Below are 15,981 nucleotides of genomic sequence, written 5' to 3'. Positions count from 1 at the left end.
TACCCTTGAGAAACTCTAGCAAGGGAAAAACACATAGTAATTTACTACCAATACTAAACATAGCTGTACACTATCAAAACACCTAAAATAATTTAAGTAACTAACAACTGCACAGCATATTCAACAGTAATCTCAATAGCTTCATATAGGGTCACAGGGTCACACACAATATGACTATAATGTACTTTAATAGTCAGACAATAAATACAGCAACAGAGGACAACATTTTTCTCCACTCCTCCACCTGCATTTTTGTCACTGGATTGAAACTGTTCTCAGATTATACCAACCTTCCTTTCACGAAAATGAAGTTGAAGGCAATAAGGCAGCATTCTATTTTATTATTCCTCCCATGTAACCTCTCAGGCTTTCCATCAAACTCTGAACAATATGCATGCAAGCACATGTAAGCAATTTCTGGCCACAGCAAGTGAACTAGAAAAAAGTTACCAGGAGTTGTCATGTAAATTACTGATTTTTATCAGCTATTTCACAGTTTTGCTTTGGTCAATTAGAGGATTCCTGTATTCCCAAATACTCCTAAAATACGTGAATAAAATAAAAAAAAAATTGTAAGGACTATTATTTTACATTGAGGCAAAGCAGATGAGCAAAGTTCAGCCACAGATGGTGATTTGGGGTTTAATTTGCTTCAAGAAAGTAAGATTCATCAAAATTTTCAAATGTGACCATCATGTAACTTCCCACTACTATCAGTTTTAGCATCTTTTTAGTGTAAACCTCAGAACCATGACTGTAGGTACCAACAGGTTAATCCTCCCGCAGCATTCAGCAAGGGCTTGCATCAATTAACAGAACTTGGTCTGCAATACAAAGGAAAGTGAGCAATACTCCTGAGGAACATCAAGCTGCAATTTGCTATGTATTTTGCATATTTCATTATCTGCATTTCTGAGAATATATATATAACAAGACTTCTTTTTGAAAAAGTAATATGTAAAGATGTGCATTTAAATGTGCAGCATCACATGTAGTTCAATCAGGAATTTCTTTGGTTTTATGGGCCTTGATGTGTCAGGTGTAAGGGTCATGGTCTAGAGCAGGTGGCCCCTACGGGGACAGAGATAATGTCAGTGACAGGGCTGTTGAGTAACTGCACATTATCAAAACTCTGGTTGACACTGGTCATGCTCAACTGTAGAGAAGCCTGCAGTAGTGTTGCATCCCATCATTTTCACTAAGTATCAACATTAGCCCTGAGGAGGAGATGGCTAATGGGGAAACTGGAGAATGGGAGGAGGGTGGCTGCTTGGAAATGTCCTTTTCCAGCCACACTTTCCAAACCATTTTTTAAAGCCTTGCGAAGTAGCAAGAGCTTTTTCAGCAATGTGAACCCAGCTGCCTTAACTACACAGTTCCTACAGACAACAGAACCAACCTAACAGTTTTCTCCAGAGAAGCTCCTCAACTCTGCACAGACAGAAACATCCCCCTTTTGTCTCCCTCTCATAAAAAGAAGAAAGAGAACAAAAACAAAAAAAACCCCAAAAACTAAAAAAACCACACAAAACTCACAACCAAGACAGAAAAGCATATCTCCCACAACAAGCTTCAAAAAAGAAATGGCCACATGCTTATTTACAGAGTCACAGGCAGGATCAGGTCTTCACTCATCCAAATTGTTTCCCTTACTTCACCGCCTTCCTAACAGCAAGATCAGGCTGATTTGAACTATCTACCCCTGTATTCACCCTGAAAAGTGTGTAGTAGGTTTCCTACTTGAATCCTTGAGACTTACAAATGAGTCACAACTACAGAAGACACCTGCAAGTCACTCTTGGTGACTTTTAAAGGACCAAACCCAGACCACGTATCAGTAGTAGACAACAAAATTTAGAAGAAAAAAGTTTTGAATTAAAACCCCCATCTCTGGAGCAAGATTGCTTTTCTCCCAGCAAAAAAAGACTGAGGTTTTGGAAGGTGGGCAGAATTGCTTTCTGTTATAATAAAACAAATACACAAAACATATCCAACAAATATAACACAAAATTATGATCTCGTGACTGACTCAGTGATCCAGTAATTTCTTTTGGGGATCTCAAGACAAATCTTTCAAAGTCCAAACACGCAACCTATCGAAGTCACTCAGCTGTTTCTGTTTTTACAAGCCTAGTAACCCAAAAATCAAACTGAACCGAATGTACAAACCTTAAAGTTTGTGTATTTCTGTCCTCAATAGTTCCTCTCTAGCTAAATCCATCAAGTTTCAAAATTGGTAACTCTGAAGAGCAGAATAAGCGCTGTTAAGAAATGGAACAAATACTTCTGTAGATATGATCAAGATCAATCAAAGCTCTTGCAGTTTTTTTCTAGTGAGTGTCTCTAGCTTCAGAGCAGAAAGGAGTCATGGAAAGCACAGTACAGCTAGATGAAACTACAGAAGTTTTGGTAAGCTAAACGAATAACGACAAATGCTAACTTCAGGTTAATTTGCTATGATTTTGCTTTAAAGAAGTATACTCAAATTTAAATTTTCTAACTAGAAATTAAAGCAAAAAATAACAACTTTAAAGGAAAACAGATTGATTAAAAAATTATTTCACAAAAGCAATAAACGAGGGAATGGCAAATAAACATTTCTTTTAGCTACTCCTGTTTGAAAGCACAGATTTTTACATGCCAAGGACACACGGATGCAGAAATACATGGATTTAATATTATTTCAGACAAATTCATGCTACAGTTTGTACAAATACAGGGAAAGTTCCTGTATGACAACACTGTTGGGTTTTTTTTTTTGTTTACTTGCTTTTTACAACACTTTAGATACTCCTACAATAGCCCACAATTTCAAATACATATAGCGCATGGATATTAACACGATAAAGCGTATTTACATAATGGTCATGAAAAAGGGACTAGCATTTCACAGAAAGCATGTTTACTCTCGTAACAAAATTACTAATATATGCATTTTCACTGAAAAAGTGCTTGAAAATCTTAAACACATAGAAATTATTCTGCACCTGAGATGTACTAAATTCCTGAAAAATGTGCAGCACACCCCAAGAACTATACTAGCACAATCTGAAAAAAAGAAGTTCAAAATAAATTTAAATAATCTAAGTAAAAAGAAATATGACCAGACAATATTTAATTCTTCTTTAAAATAATCAGATGGAAACATTTTCATGGTTATTTCATCCCTAAGCTACTCTGGTATGTTAACAACCAAGCATAGCAATAGGTCACCCATTTAACTCGGCTAGGGCAGCAGGATCATCTCTTGAGTTAACAAAACTTTTGGGTTTTATTTATGTTTTAACCCTTGGGGTTTCTTTTCCCTGGATGGCTCTTGAATACGTGCTGGACAGGCTGTCACTACTTGCATTATTAGCTCTGATAAGCACACAGCTCTAGGTGGTATAGCTGCAGGCTAAGGTAACGGACTGTATACAGATGGACCCCTGTGTTCATGCAGAGCACTATTGAATGTATAGGGGCTCCCCATAGGGACGCATATGAACCTAGCACGACCAAGCAAATTGTAAAGGCCCACATTTGCAGAATAGCTTTATTTCCTGTATTACCAATCCATTTACCACAATTTCCTAAAAAGAAAATGAAACAAAGGTGTATTAATAGGAGCTGTTCAAACAAAATTAACGTAAAGCAGAAAAATCCTAGAGAGCAAGTTAAATGAGTAGCTATGCCACTTAGTGTAAACAGCATGATTTCATACACATGTGTACGCTGTGTAGCAACAAACTGAATTGCAGGAGTTTTCATTACCTAATTACGCAGTTTATGTTCATAGCTTATAATTGTTTACAGCATAGAAAACACAGCCTCTTTACTGTGATTAACACATAACCCTGTGTACTAAGATGACAAATTTATTCCAGGAATAATTTCAGGATGGATTTATGAGATGATAAATTCTCCTGTTCACAAAACTCCTTAGGCTTCATTTCCCGTGGTTTGGTCCCTCCCTGCCCCATCCAGATTAAAAGGTATGCAACAAAATAGCTGAACTTATGCTACCATCTTATTTTAAACAAGGGTATCAGTGCAGATTTTGCTTGTCTATTTGACCATTAAAATTGCATCAGAAATACTCCATTTCTACCCCTAACTTTCACACAGTTTAATCAAAGCTGGCTTAGAGATGACAGAGAAATGAGGGGGAGAGAGATGCATCCATAAACCTTATTTTACTCAAAATACACAACTGTACTCTATTCAGGAAAAAGAAGAAAAACCTTTAGTTCTGCCTCATACGACAGAAGAGAAAAAAAAAAAAAAAAAGACAGCACTTTGCTTTAAAATTATGGACACAAAAACATGGAGAACCTGCAAGGTAATGGTCAACAACTCACAGCTCAACAATCTCCACTACTGGTCGCTGTCACAAAAAATTAAGGTGCTGAAACCAAAGTTCTCATCCTACACAGAGAAAGTCCAGAGGAGAAACACACACCCCCTCTTTGGTCTGCCCCCAAACAAAATTACATAAATAGCATACTCTCAAAAAAGTTTTAACTGACATCCTCTTTCAATGACCCGCATTACTACAATTGCTTTTCCTCTTCATTTTTTTTCCACAAAAGTTATAGAGTTCGAAGTAAAAATGATTTAACTACATTGAAATGAAAAAAACGTGCGTTAAGTCCTTCTGGCAGCACTGGAAGTTACCTGTCATGTGATACCACTTCCCTTGGGCAAATATTCCCACCTTTTTTCCTACTTAGTTTCAGAATTACTTTGTAACACTACTCTTTTATGTCTTTTGGAGAAATCCTAAAAGCAGCTGCTTGAAAATACGCTGGTTCACTTCACCTAGACTTGACTCCAAACCTAGTGATAAACATCTAGAAACCTCCCGTGACATTTCTTAAGTAAATAGCGAAAAACAAAAAGCCACATACCACTGAGGAAACAATTGTTCTTCCTGCCATGGTAAAAATCACTGAAATAATACATATAAAAGATATGGCAATAAACTAAAATCCACTCCTTTGTCAGTAAATACTCTTGGAAGATGCCTAGAAGACACTGCTGAAGATTTGAAGAAACAAATGTTGGGACAAGTTAAAGAGTGTGGGAGGTTTGCTATACAGTTAGATGGAGGTACAGGCATTTCTAATTTCTCTCAGCTTATTTGCATTTCAATAACGAAATGCACGAAGAATTTTTTTTTAAAACAAAGTGTTATGGATAAACTGTGCAAGTTTAACCACTGATGGAGCAGCTGCTTTGACTGGAGTAAGAAAGAGGTCCTAGGGTAAGGTTACAGAGCTAGCACCACATGTGGAACAAACACATAGGGAGGTACTGCAGCAAACTAATTGGAGTCAAGAGTGCACAAAGTGCTACAGAGTGACATTGCTGTACTTAACTTTTTTATAAAAACAAGCTCTTCAGATAGTAGCATCCAAATTTGCTGACCTTTTTAGTGATGACAGGTGGCTGTGAGTCGTTTGCTGCCTAGCAGGTATTTCCAAAAAATAAACACTCTTAGTAGGTCCCTTCGAGGTGAAGGGGACATTTTAACAGTGAGCGAGAAAGTAACTGCTTTTCAGAAGAAACTCAGGCTGTGGAGAGAGCATTTTGAAAACAAGTGTTTGGGTATGTTCCCCTCAGTATGTGATGTTTTGTTTCATTCTTGTTGCTCAACACAATGTGAGTGTGTCACCTATAAAAACCTCTCATATCTGTACAATTCAGAAGGATAGAAACAGATCTAAACCTATTTAAAAATCGTCCAAATGACAGTTTCAGTGGGGTTTGAACCTATCTGTTAAAAACATAAGCATGCAACACCTTCTGATTAGTTTGGAAGAACAACAGATTGACATCAGGGAAGATGGTCATTCACTAGCCTAACTTCCAAGTAAAACCTTTGCAAAACTTGTGGATGGGTTTAAAAAATTAGTATCATGATGTAGTAAGTGCAGGCAACAATGCACCTCTTCCACTGGGATCTAAACATCTCTGTCAAGTATCTTTTTAGCTGTGACCATTAAAACCAAGCACTGAAATAAACTGAACTTAGATGCTGTTTCACAGTGTTCAACAAGGATTTATTTTTAAAAAAATGCATATTCAATCACATAGCTCTCAATAAAAATAGTTATTAACAGTAATATTTATTTGTACCATTAATAGCATAAAGTTATTTTAAAGTACTGTTTATTTCATTTTTATATCATCCTTTTTTAATTTCTATTTTTATGTGTTATAATGTACATAATGCACTAGTACAGTGGTACACGTATATGATTTAAAATAAATAAACATATATTGGGATTCCATGCTCAGAGGGTTTTACTGATGGAGTGCGCAATCAAAAGAGTTTATAGAGAACACAGATCTAGATGACAAGAGGCATGCACACCCTACCAAAAGTGTGCCACTTGTATAGAACAATTCTGTGGCCTGGTTTTGTTGGTTTTTTTCTTCCTTTCTTATATCCCTCTGAACAGGAGCATTCTTGGCTAACCTGCACATAAGTAGCTCTATCTTTCTCATACTTCAAAAAGTTCCAGATTTCTTCCAGGACTGTATGAACATCTGTGTCTGAATGTGATACCCAACTTCAAAGAGTTACTGTCCAGTACTCTTCAAAAGAAAATGTAAACAGGCAAAAGTGGACTGCATTATCCTGTTTCAACATCTGCCTAATAACACGTTTATGTGCATGTATCATTAAAATACTGGGGCAGGGAAAGGATGCAGTTAGTTGGGAATATTTAAATACATTTATCATAATAAAGGAGACCCCTAACTGAAGGCTCACATGATGCAATTCCATTTATATAAGTATCAAATATTACGTACAGGAATACAGTAAATCTTGTGTTGCTCTGTCATCACATAGTCTAGACTGAGATGTGGGAAGTTTTATATTAATCATACTAAATTCCACAGCCCTCAAGAACAAGTCATTTTCAAAAATAGTCCACATCACCAAGCAGCCAAAGCCAACACCACAGACTTATACACGTTACTACCAGTTTCACAGTGTACAGATAAGATGCAGATCATACGTATTAATTCTATGATTGCTTGGCTTCAAAAACAGGGATTATATTCAGGGACAAAATGGAATACATCTGATCTCCCAATGAATATTTACTCTTACCTTGCACTTTATCTGAACACAGCTCCTTGGCTCGGTCCCTCATTATCATTGGAATCAAAACATCTTTTTCTACATGTCTCAGCTTAGAATTTTCTGCAAGAGTGGAAGAAAAACAGAAAATAAGAAAAATAGGGGGTTTTACCTATACATCAGAGAAAGTCAATCTACAGAAATAAACCCACATTGTTTATATAAGATACACGAGTACACTTAAACTGTCACAAACTAGTAGCATAAAGTACCATGGGAGGACCACACAGATCAAAAGGCAGGAAAGTCCCAAGACTTAAAATTGCTCAGATACAAATGTATGCATTACCCTGAATATTTCTGTTCTGTTCAATGTGTACAATGAACCAAAATTAATGGAGAGAATTCTGGCAACACATTCTAATTTCTGCATTACTAAATAGAAGGTCTGCCTACAGACTGCACAAAGGTTGAGAATTACTTTTATTTCAGAATACTAATATTTTTCTATGTACATTATCTCTACAAACTGGCTTTTTTGCTCACTGTCACAAAGCTGAGAAACACAGCACATATTAGAGCACAACCTGAAATTTGCACTGCTATATGGAAGACTTCAGTTCTTTAAAAAAAAAAAGCCTAAGAAGCCTAATAAATGGAGGATCTAGGAGTTTCTTCACTGAGAAATTCAATTTAACATGAACAAATGCTGCTGCCTGAATTCTGCAATTAAAGTACAGTTGCAGTTTGCTTTCAGTTGTCTCAAAACAGAACTCGGTACTCTGAGTACAGCTAGTGATCTTGAATAGTTAAACACAGACCATTTAGAAAAAAAACAGTGCATTTCCAAATCCACTTTCTTTAAAACAAAGGGATGAGAATTTATCAAGTACAGCTTTTCATTTCTCAGCTTCTCAGTTAAAAACCCTCTAAAGGATATTCGTTCAGAACACTGTATAGTCCAACACAATTATATCAAATACCTGGGTTTCCTCCTCAAACACACTATTTATTCATCCTTTGATGTCAATATGCTTCAGAATAGCATCAGATGTGATGCTCACATTATGAAAACTCTACTGTCAGACACACTGTTATTTTGAATATTTAAACAAAAATAATTTCATTTAAAAATTGGTTAACAAAAAAAGATAAAATTAAAGAAATTAAAACTGTGATGTATTCAAATTCAAAAGGAAAGAAGCAGAATTTAAGTTACCTACCGCTTTCAAACACTATCTGTTTTTCAGAGCATCCGCAGTTACTTCTAGATCAAAATGCAACAGAGACAAACATTTCTCACTTACCATGTTTTAAAGTTTATTAACTCTATGAGGTTACACAGTATTGAATCTGTGATATTACTAGGGGCATTGGGTAACAAAAGAGAGGATTACAATGAGCAATATTCAGAACCTGAATTAAAGACTTATCTTTCTCAAAAACTTCCAATTCAAAAATTGGAATTTCTACAGCAAAAGATAGAAAAAAAGTGTCTTCTGTAAATACAACAAAAATGCCAAACACAAATAGCTCATGACTTAGATTCGCTTCTATGCTCCTGTTTTCATGACTGACATAAAATAATTACAATGAAATATCTTTCATTTTAACTTTCTGCAGAGTATCAGTACAAATATGTTGTACCAGGCATTTATTACGTTACAGACAACACAAAGCTGCCATAAAATTTTATTTACTTTTTTTTAAAAAACGGGACAAACCACTTCAGCTGAATGACATGGCAGGAAACAGCACCACCAAGCTTACATGCCTCAGCTCTACTCTGAACAATTTCAACCAAAACAAGCTGACACTACTGCAGTTCTGCCTCTCCTGATCCCTGTGATGCTATTTTTCCTCTGCCCACACAGATGTGGCTCTGCAGCCCTGTGGTGACCCAAAACAGGGAGTTAATTTGGTTTAAAGGTAAATAAACTTCTTTGCAGGCAATTTTTCAGCTAGATAAATTCTCTGATCCAGTTCACTATATAAATGCATAAATAGCCCATGAGATGGAACAGCATGAGACTAGGACAAGAAGAAGACTGAACTGTCATGACCACTGCTGGCTCAAACTACAGCAGCCTAAGCTTCCTGCCTTTCTTTTTAAATTTAAATTGGTTATATTCACGCTTAGAGTAGGCAGAAACTAAGCTAACCTACGAACGTGAATAGATAGCAAGTGCGTTACTAGCTGTCACCAAAAGGGAAGTTTTAAGTCCCCCACTGCCCTCATTCACCCCATCACATCAGCACTACTACGCACTTAACCACACAGTGCCTGACCAGTTCAAGACAGAAAACTAACTCAAGCACATGCAAAAAAGTATGTCTCACCTGGTTTACACTTTGAAGTAAGTAGATCTACTTTCAGAGTTCTAATAATTACTTAATTAAACTTTTATACCCCAGCATAGGTGGAAGCGTAGCAGACAGCACAGAAGCCTTTAGGGCCTGGGAAGGGCACCTGGGTTCCCCTGCTGGCAGAGCTGGCTACAAGTACCCACAGCTCCCACAACAACAAAGCGCAGGGCTCCAATGCAAGGGTCAGCCACCCACTACTGACAAAGAGCAGAAGCAGTTGGAAACCCAATGAAGACTAGAAAGAAAACAGGACAAGGGCATCCCCTAAAAAAATTAAAAAGAGAAGGCCTCGCTGCCCCCTTGTTAGCCCAAAACAGTCAAAAAACATTTTCAGGTTTTATCAAAGCTTAAGCACCCACTTTTCTGTTTGATTATTCAAAAAGAAAGGGGCATAAGACTGATAGCAAGAAGTAGCTGTACTGGTGTTAACATCAGCTCAACCAGAACCATGACAGAGCCATGCTCCAGGCAATGTTCCTCTTTTTAGTCCTGTGTTGTCAAACCTGCAGAGGCTGAAAATGCAGGAAGGAGAGGGCACATCAGGACACGGGGCAGTGTCCAGTACGAAGAATCAGAAGAGTGCTACAACAGTAATTCAAATGTAACTTAAAAGTTCATCTACAGTTTTTAAAAGAATGTTGGTAAGTATCAGTTTTCGAACCATTACACAAGCAATTCAAATCATCTTCTAATGTCTAGGAGGTAATTTTAGGCAACTGGGTGCCACCATCTCTCCAAATAGCTCAAATGCAGATGTTCAGTTTGGGCAATACTGTATCTACTCATGAGTTTCAACTGTAATGTCTTCAGTTTTTTAATATTCTTCCTTGATCCTAAACTATCCACTGCATTACATTTACAGTGATTTTCCTTCAAGTATCTTAAAACAGGTGACTAAAGTTGGTATTTCTAGCATTTATGCAAAATATTAAAGAAAAATAAAGTACAAAAATTAACAGTACCTGATACCAGCTAGAAAAATATGTTTATGTGCAGAATAACTGCATTTCTGATACCAATGTACAAACACTTGCAAGATCATCATCAATTCAACCTAATCAGCTCTGAAGTAACATGTACGGCAAGAACTTCCAGGGAAACAATCTCGCAGAAGCAAGACTTCATCAAAAAACATGAGACAGCCATGATGTGAAACCATTGATTCCTTTTGCCTTTTTTCAACTATATTACAGTTTCTAGAATAAGAGCTTTTTTCCCCTTTTAAAAGTTCACTATTCTGCACTAAGAAAGATAATTCTTATTCTAATATCAGATTTGCTGCAGACTAGTCCCCACAGAAGAATCTGCATTACAACAGACCTACTACTGTTTTGTTTTACCTTCAAAACATCAATACAATTATCCTCAGAGAAGCAAGAAGTAAGTTTTTCTACAGTCTGCCTTCTGCATTTGAAAGCCGATAACCTCTGGTCCCCACCCACATCCTCCACACACTTTGCCTGGTCTTCTGGGTAGGCTCTTTGAGATGATCATGGTGTTTGGCCACAAAGTGAACCAACAAGAACCTATTACCTGTCAGCTTCCAGTGGGCCAGACAAATGTTAGCAGCAGCTTTTCCTTTTCCTTCTCCTCCTGCCAGCCAAAACTCAGGCACATCTGTAGAGTAACTTAACACTCTGAGATTCTACCTTTACCTTACATTCTGTTGAAATTCCCAAGTACCATCAAGGTACAAGGGAGAGACAGATGAACACAAGCTTTAACTGAGTAAAGGTTAAAAAAGCAGACTAAATATAATTAACAGTAAAAACTAAGTATTTTGTAAAAATACATGCAGAAGTTAAGCCAAAATTAAAACCAAATGCAGGCTTGTAGATGTTACAGCATCTAAGTCACTAGATTCTTGAAAATGCAAATAAGGCTACAACCAAGGTGTATCATGAAACTACTGAATGTTTCCTAAAGACAGAGGTCAGCACATTCCAGAACGGTGACACTCCTTGTGGGGACAAGGAACTGAGGAGAGGATAAAGAATGGGTATACAGGTTATAAGCTTGCATTTGCCAGGAAAAAAAAAGACAGAATGGCAGAAAACTACAGAAAAGGGAATACCACTGTGGAAGAGAAATTTTCTTCCATACCACCTCAGCCCAGTGTAAAGAATTAAAGGAAGGAGACTAATAAACTAGGAGTTATCTCTATTCAGCAACACACTAACACCACATTGAAGACTTTTTGTTTTGTTTTACAAATAAAATCTGTGGGGTTTGGCAAATCTCAGTGCTTGAAACAGTTCTCTAGTTGCATACAATATACAGGGCACAAGACTACAATTGTAACAGTTTTCTGTGGTTGATCAAAACCTTCAACTGCAAAAGCTATTTATTGCCATTGAAGGCCAAGGACCACAGCCACTTTTTTTAAAGGTTTTAATTATTTTTCTAAAAATCACCAAAAAAAACTCCCAGGAAATAAATGCATCAATAGGAACAAGGGCATCACAACCACTAGAACAGCATAGAATACACATCAAATTCACTCCGTACTGAAGCTGAGAAAACAGATGATGAATACTCTCCCGGCTTCTTAGCCTCTGACCACAGGATCCACGAAGGCCTTGGGAAAAAAAAAAGAAAAAAAAAAAAAAAAAAAAAAAAAAAAAAAAAAGGAGGACCGCGGTGTAGACCTGTGCTGTACCCAGCAGACCTTTAAGAGGACAAGAGGAAATTGAAACACAAAGCTGCTTTACAGTCCTAATAATGAAAGGGACCATAGCAGCTTGTCGTATTAATTGGTATCCCCTTTTTGTAATAGTCTAAGACAAAAGCTCTCATAGAAATGAGTCCTGAGAAAAGTCATACCATCCCCTCTCTTCCTTCAGCACAGTTGGTAACTGACTTCTTCACCCTTCTGTCACTATGTCCTGCCGGTAGTTTACAGCCTTGCTTTCACCTCACTCATGACTTCAGGTAGCAGGGACACAGATTACTCATACCTTCTGCATTCAAGAGGATGCAAGTCGTGATTCCAGCAACAGTTTTTGAAACATGCACTTCTCATTATACAAGCTGTAATTTGGATATTCTTGGTTCAGTTTATGCACATTTTAAAAAAACAGCTCAAAGTAGTACTTTAAATATTATAGCTATTTCAGTAAGAATCACAGTATATAAGAAAAACATAACAAATTTTATGGAGTTTTTAACATTTTCATTAGCAACTGTTATACCTCATGTTTTCCTTGAAGTCCCAGTTACATAAACTTCTAGCCATCAGCTATGTTATTTACTAACAAAAATGCTGTATAAAGTTCAGTCAAGGTTCAAGAATCCAAGTCAAAAAATATAACACTCTTCAAAATATAAACATTTTAAAACAATCACTTTAATTATTTTGTGGCTTTGGTTCAGAAATGCAGAGCCATAAAAGGGACTGTTTTTTTTTTTTTAAATACACCTTTCAATTTTTTTCCTACCAGCTGCCATCAAAGACAAGCAGTTGTCAGTGGATAGGTTTCTAAGATGCCTTTCTTTTTTAAGCTAAGAAATAGAACTTCAAAAGTATTAATGAAACTTCAGCAGCAGAAATAATAGTTATTACAGTGAAAGGGGAGAAAAACAAGAATATATATGCAGAATTCCAATTCTCTAATTTACACCACATTTAAAGAAAATCTCATTCTGAAGAAGTGTAATACAGTTCTTTTCCTGGAAGGGAAGGTCTTGCCTTCAACTGTGCTGAGTGTACTAAACTTGAGTTTACCTGCCACCTCTCATTTTTTGCATATGCAGACCTACAGTATAAACCACACAAAGTTAAGATGGGCTGGAGAATGAATAACAAGTTTATTACTAAGTTATGTAAATGCATTAATTTGGGGGATTGAGTTATTTTTCATATCATTTGGGAAAATTATTTCTATGCTGTAAATAATCTGTGTCATCCCAAAGGTTTTTTTAAAACATTTGCCTGTGAGCTAATTATAAAACTACACTGAAAACGTACACTTTTATTCGTAACAGAAGGACCAGCACAATGTTAATTGCATGCTTATTTGCAAACATTCCTTTCATCGTTCAGACTATTGGCTCTAGAGGTTAGACTTTTACAAAAACCATTTCAGAGTTAGTATACCTGCAACAGCGTTTTGAATAGGCAAAGATAAATTATAGCTTACTACTCCTCCAGGAAAAGAATGCATTCAATTAAAAATTTTCACCTCCTTTATTCTGCCTAACTTACCCTTTTTGTATTAAGTAAGAAGTCACCAATCTTAGGTTAATCCACGCAAATTCATTTGTGCGTACTATCAAACAGTCTGTATAGCTGAGTATGTTACCAACTACTTAAAACCTCTATTCTGAAACACTATGCCACACATCAAACAAATTAATTTAGATAAACCCATTAAATTCATGGGAGGAAAAAAACCCATGTTTCTACAATCTAAGTTTTTTTTCCTACAATTGTAATTTTATGTATCAATGTAATTAATACTTTAAGTACCCAATCCTGTGAGGGGGCTCCTATGCCCTTACTGCCAAGAGGTTCACGGGGCCAAAGAGGCAAATCATTTCAGCATACTGCTTTGCAACCTCAGTCGCACAAAAACGTTCAGGATCCTGTTAAAGATAAAGGATTTTATCAGTCAAAAACATCCACTGTGAACTGACTGATGACGGACCAGGACCAAACAACTTTATGCACATGTGAAATGTCACCGAGTTTGGTAATTTAATTTGCACATAGCGGTTTGCATACAAACTAGGGTCTTCAGTACTTTGCTCTCTATTAAGGTTTTAAAGTATAGAAGGACAACATGAAGTGACAGAAGTGTTATAATCAAAGTGAAACAACATACATGCTATCCTTAAACCTGATTTAAAAGCAAAAGAGGCAGATGAGTGCAGTTTCTTTATGCAGCAACCATATTTTCTTTTTTAAATGTATATAAATTTCTTTTTATTTAAAAAGTTACAGATTTTGAGATCTTTCTATCTAATACTGACATCATTTTAAATTAAGATGGAGTACAGGGATGACAACACCAAGGAAAATTTCCAAAGCTTTAACTTCTCACCATTCTATCATCACCTCAAAGTCAATTTTCACCTTTTTCACTGGCTGAATTTGTTATCTTACATTTTGCTTTGGGGCTCATGTTCTTGCAATATGGCAGTACTGGATTACGAGAACACTGACAAGCCTGTTTGCTAAAAATGAACAATGGCCATATTACAGCAAGTCTGTAATATCTAGAAAGAAAAGGAAAAGCAGACCCAACAAAGCACACTTACTTGTTAATTACATGCAGACTGCAAATATTTGTACATCTAGTGAGTAATAAGTAAAGCCAAACCTGAAGTTGCTTGCCAAGGTTTTTGACACCAGGAGAATTTTTTCACATTCTTGATCACATATGAAAGCCAGTTAATGGCCCAAAAATTAATTCTAGATCAGAGCTTAATATTTACTACTGAAAAAAATGCAGGTTCATTAACATCTAGCCTGAACTGCTGTTCAAGTATGACCACCCTGCCAGGTAGGAAAACTTAAGGTGTGAGGCACCTATAAGGGGAACACCCCACCCCACCTCAAATCTCTTCTGACAACTTTAGATGAGGATTCCAGCAAAACACACAAAATACAAAGTCACAAACACAGCTAGGGACACGGACCAGACAAGGACTAAAATGGCACAGGCAGCCTTAATTCTGCCATTGTAAAGCTTCTGAATATTTCACTTGGTAACTGACGGAAAATCCTCAATGCAACTTTCACTTACACAAAGACAACCATGCAGCAATATTTCAGCAACCAAATACACATTTTGTTTTTTTACTGGGACAGCAAAAATATAGTAAAAGCACAGATACAACTGGATACCTGCATATAGGGTTCCACACTTTTTAAGCAAAGCCCAAACTTTTGAGCACCTCTTGTGTGAAATTGGTCCCGACCTTTCTAACTAACAGTGGATGTTGTGCAAGAATTTACTGCTTAGTTCCACCTGAGGTAAGAAACAGAGAAAGGTGCTGCAAAAATCACAAGCTATCTGAAGTATATAAACCAAACAGATCACATAAAATACAGCTAAGCAGTGACCACAAGAACAGTGCAATAACTTGCATCAGAAACAAGGGATGAGTAACAGGTAAAACCAACATAGAAAAAAGGAAGTAACCAGCACCTGGATGAAGAAGGCACACAGGAAAAATCTAACAACCAATGAATGCCAATTATTATGGCAGGAAATGTTAACCACCTAAGATTTCCCACCACGTCCAATAACACTAATGGTGGCTTCAGCACTACATATTCCTCTTTACCAATTCTCTGAATTGTGTAATAAGGCATAAAGAAAAAAAATGTAATTCACAAATGGAAGTTTCATTTAAAAAAAAATACCTGCCCAAATTCCTTGAGAGCAGCTTGAGTATTTAGCTCTCTGACTACTCCTTTGAAGATAAAGTTTACACCTTTCATTCCAAGTAACTAACACCACACAAAAATTAAGAGCAAGGCTTTTGAATAACAGGACCGAGTACATTCTTCCTGCCTTTTTGGTTTGTTTTTT

The 15,981-nt window shown here is 36.6% G+C and overlaps 1 protein-coding gene across 1 annotated transcript in view; it reads right to left on the bottom strand.

Moving 5' to 3' along the window:
- The window catches only part of CMC1 (C-X9-C motif containing 1), a 44,181-nt gene that overhangs the window by 25,061 nt on the left and 3,139 nt on the right, over positions 1-15,981 (bottom strand). Inside the window, exon 2 of the mRNA XM_055803369.1 lies at positions 7,106-7,198. Within this exon, the coding sequence (XP_055659344.1) occupies positions 7,106-7,198 (93 nt within the window). The remainder of the gene's footprint in view (positions 1-7,105; positions 7,199-15,981) is intronic.

Source organism: Falco peregrinus, chromosome 5, assembly GCF_023634155.1.
Source record: "Falco peregrinus isolate bFalPer1 chromosome 5, bFalPer1.pri, whole genome shotgun sequence".
Taxonomy (NCBI): domain Eukaryota; kingdom Metazoa; phylum Chordata; class Aves; order Falconiformes; family Falconidae; genus Falco; species Falco peregrinus.
Note: the sequence above shows the minus strand (reverse complement) of the source record. Positions and strands in the feature narration are given on the sequence as shown.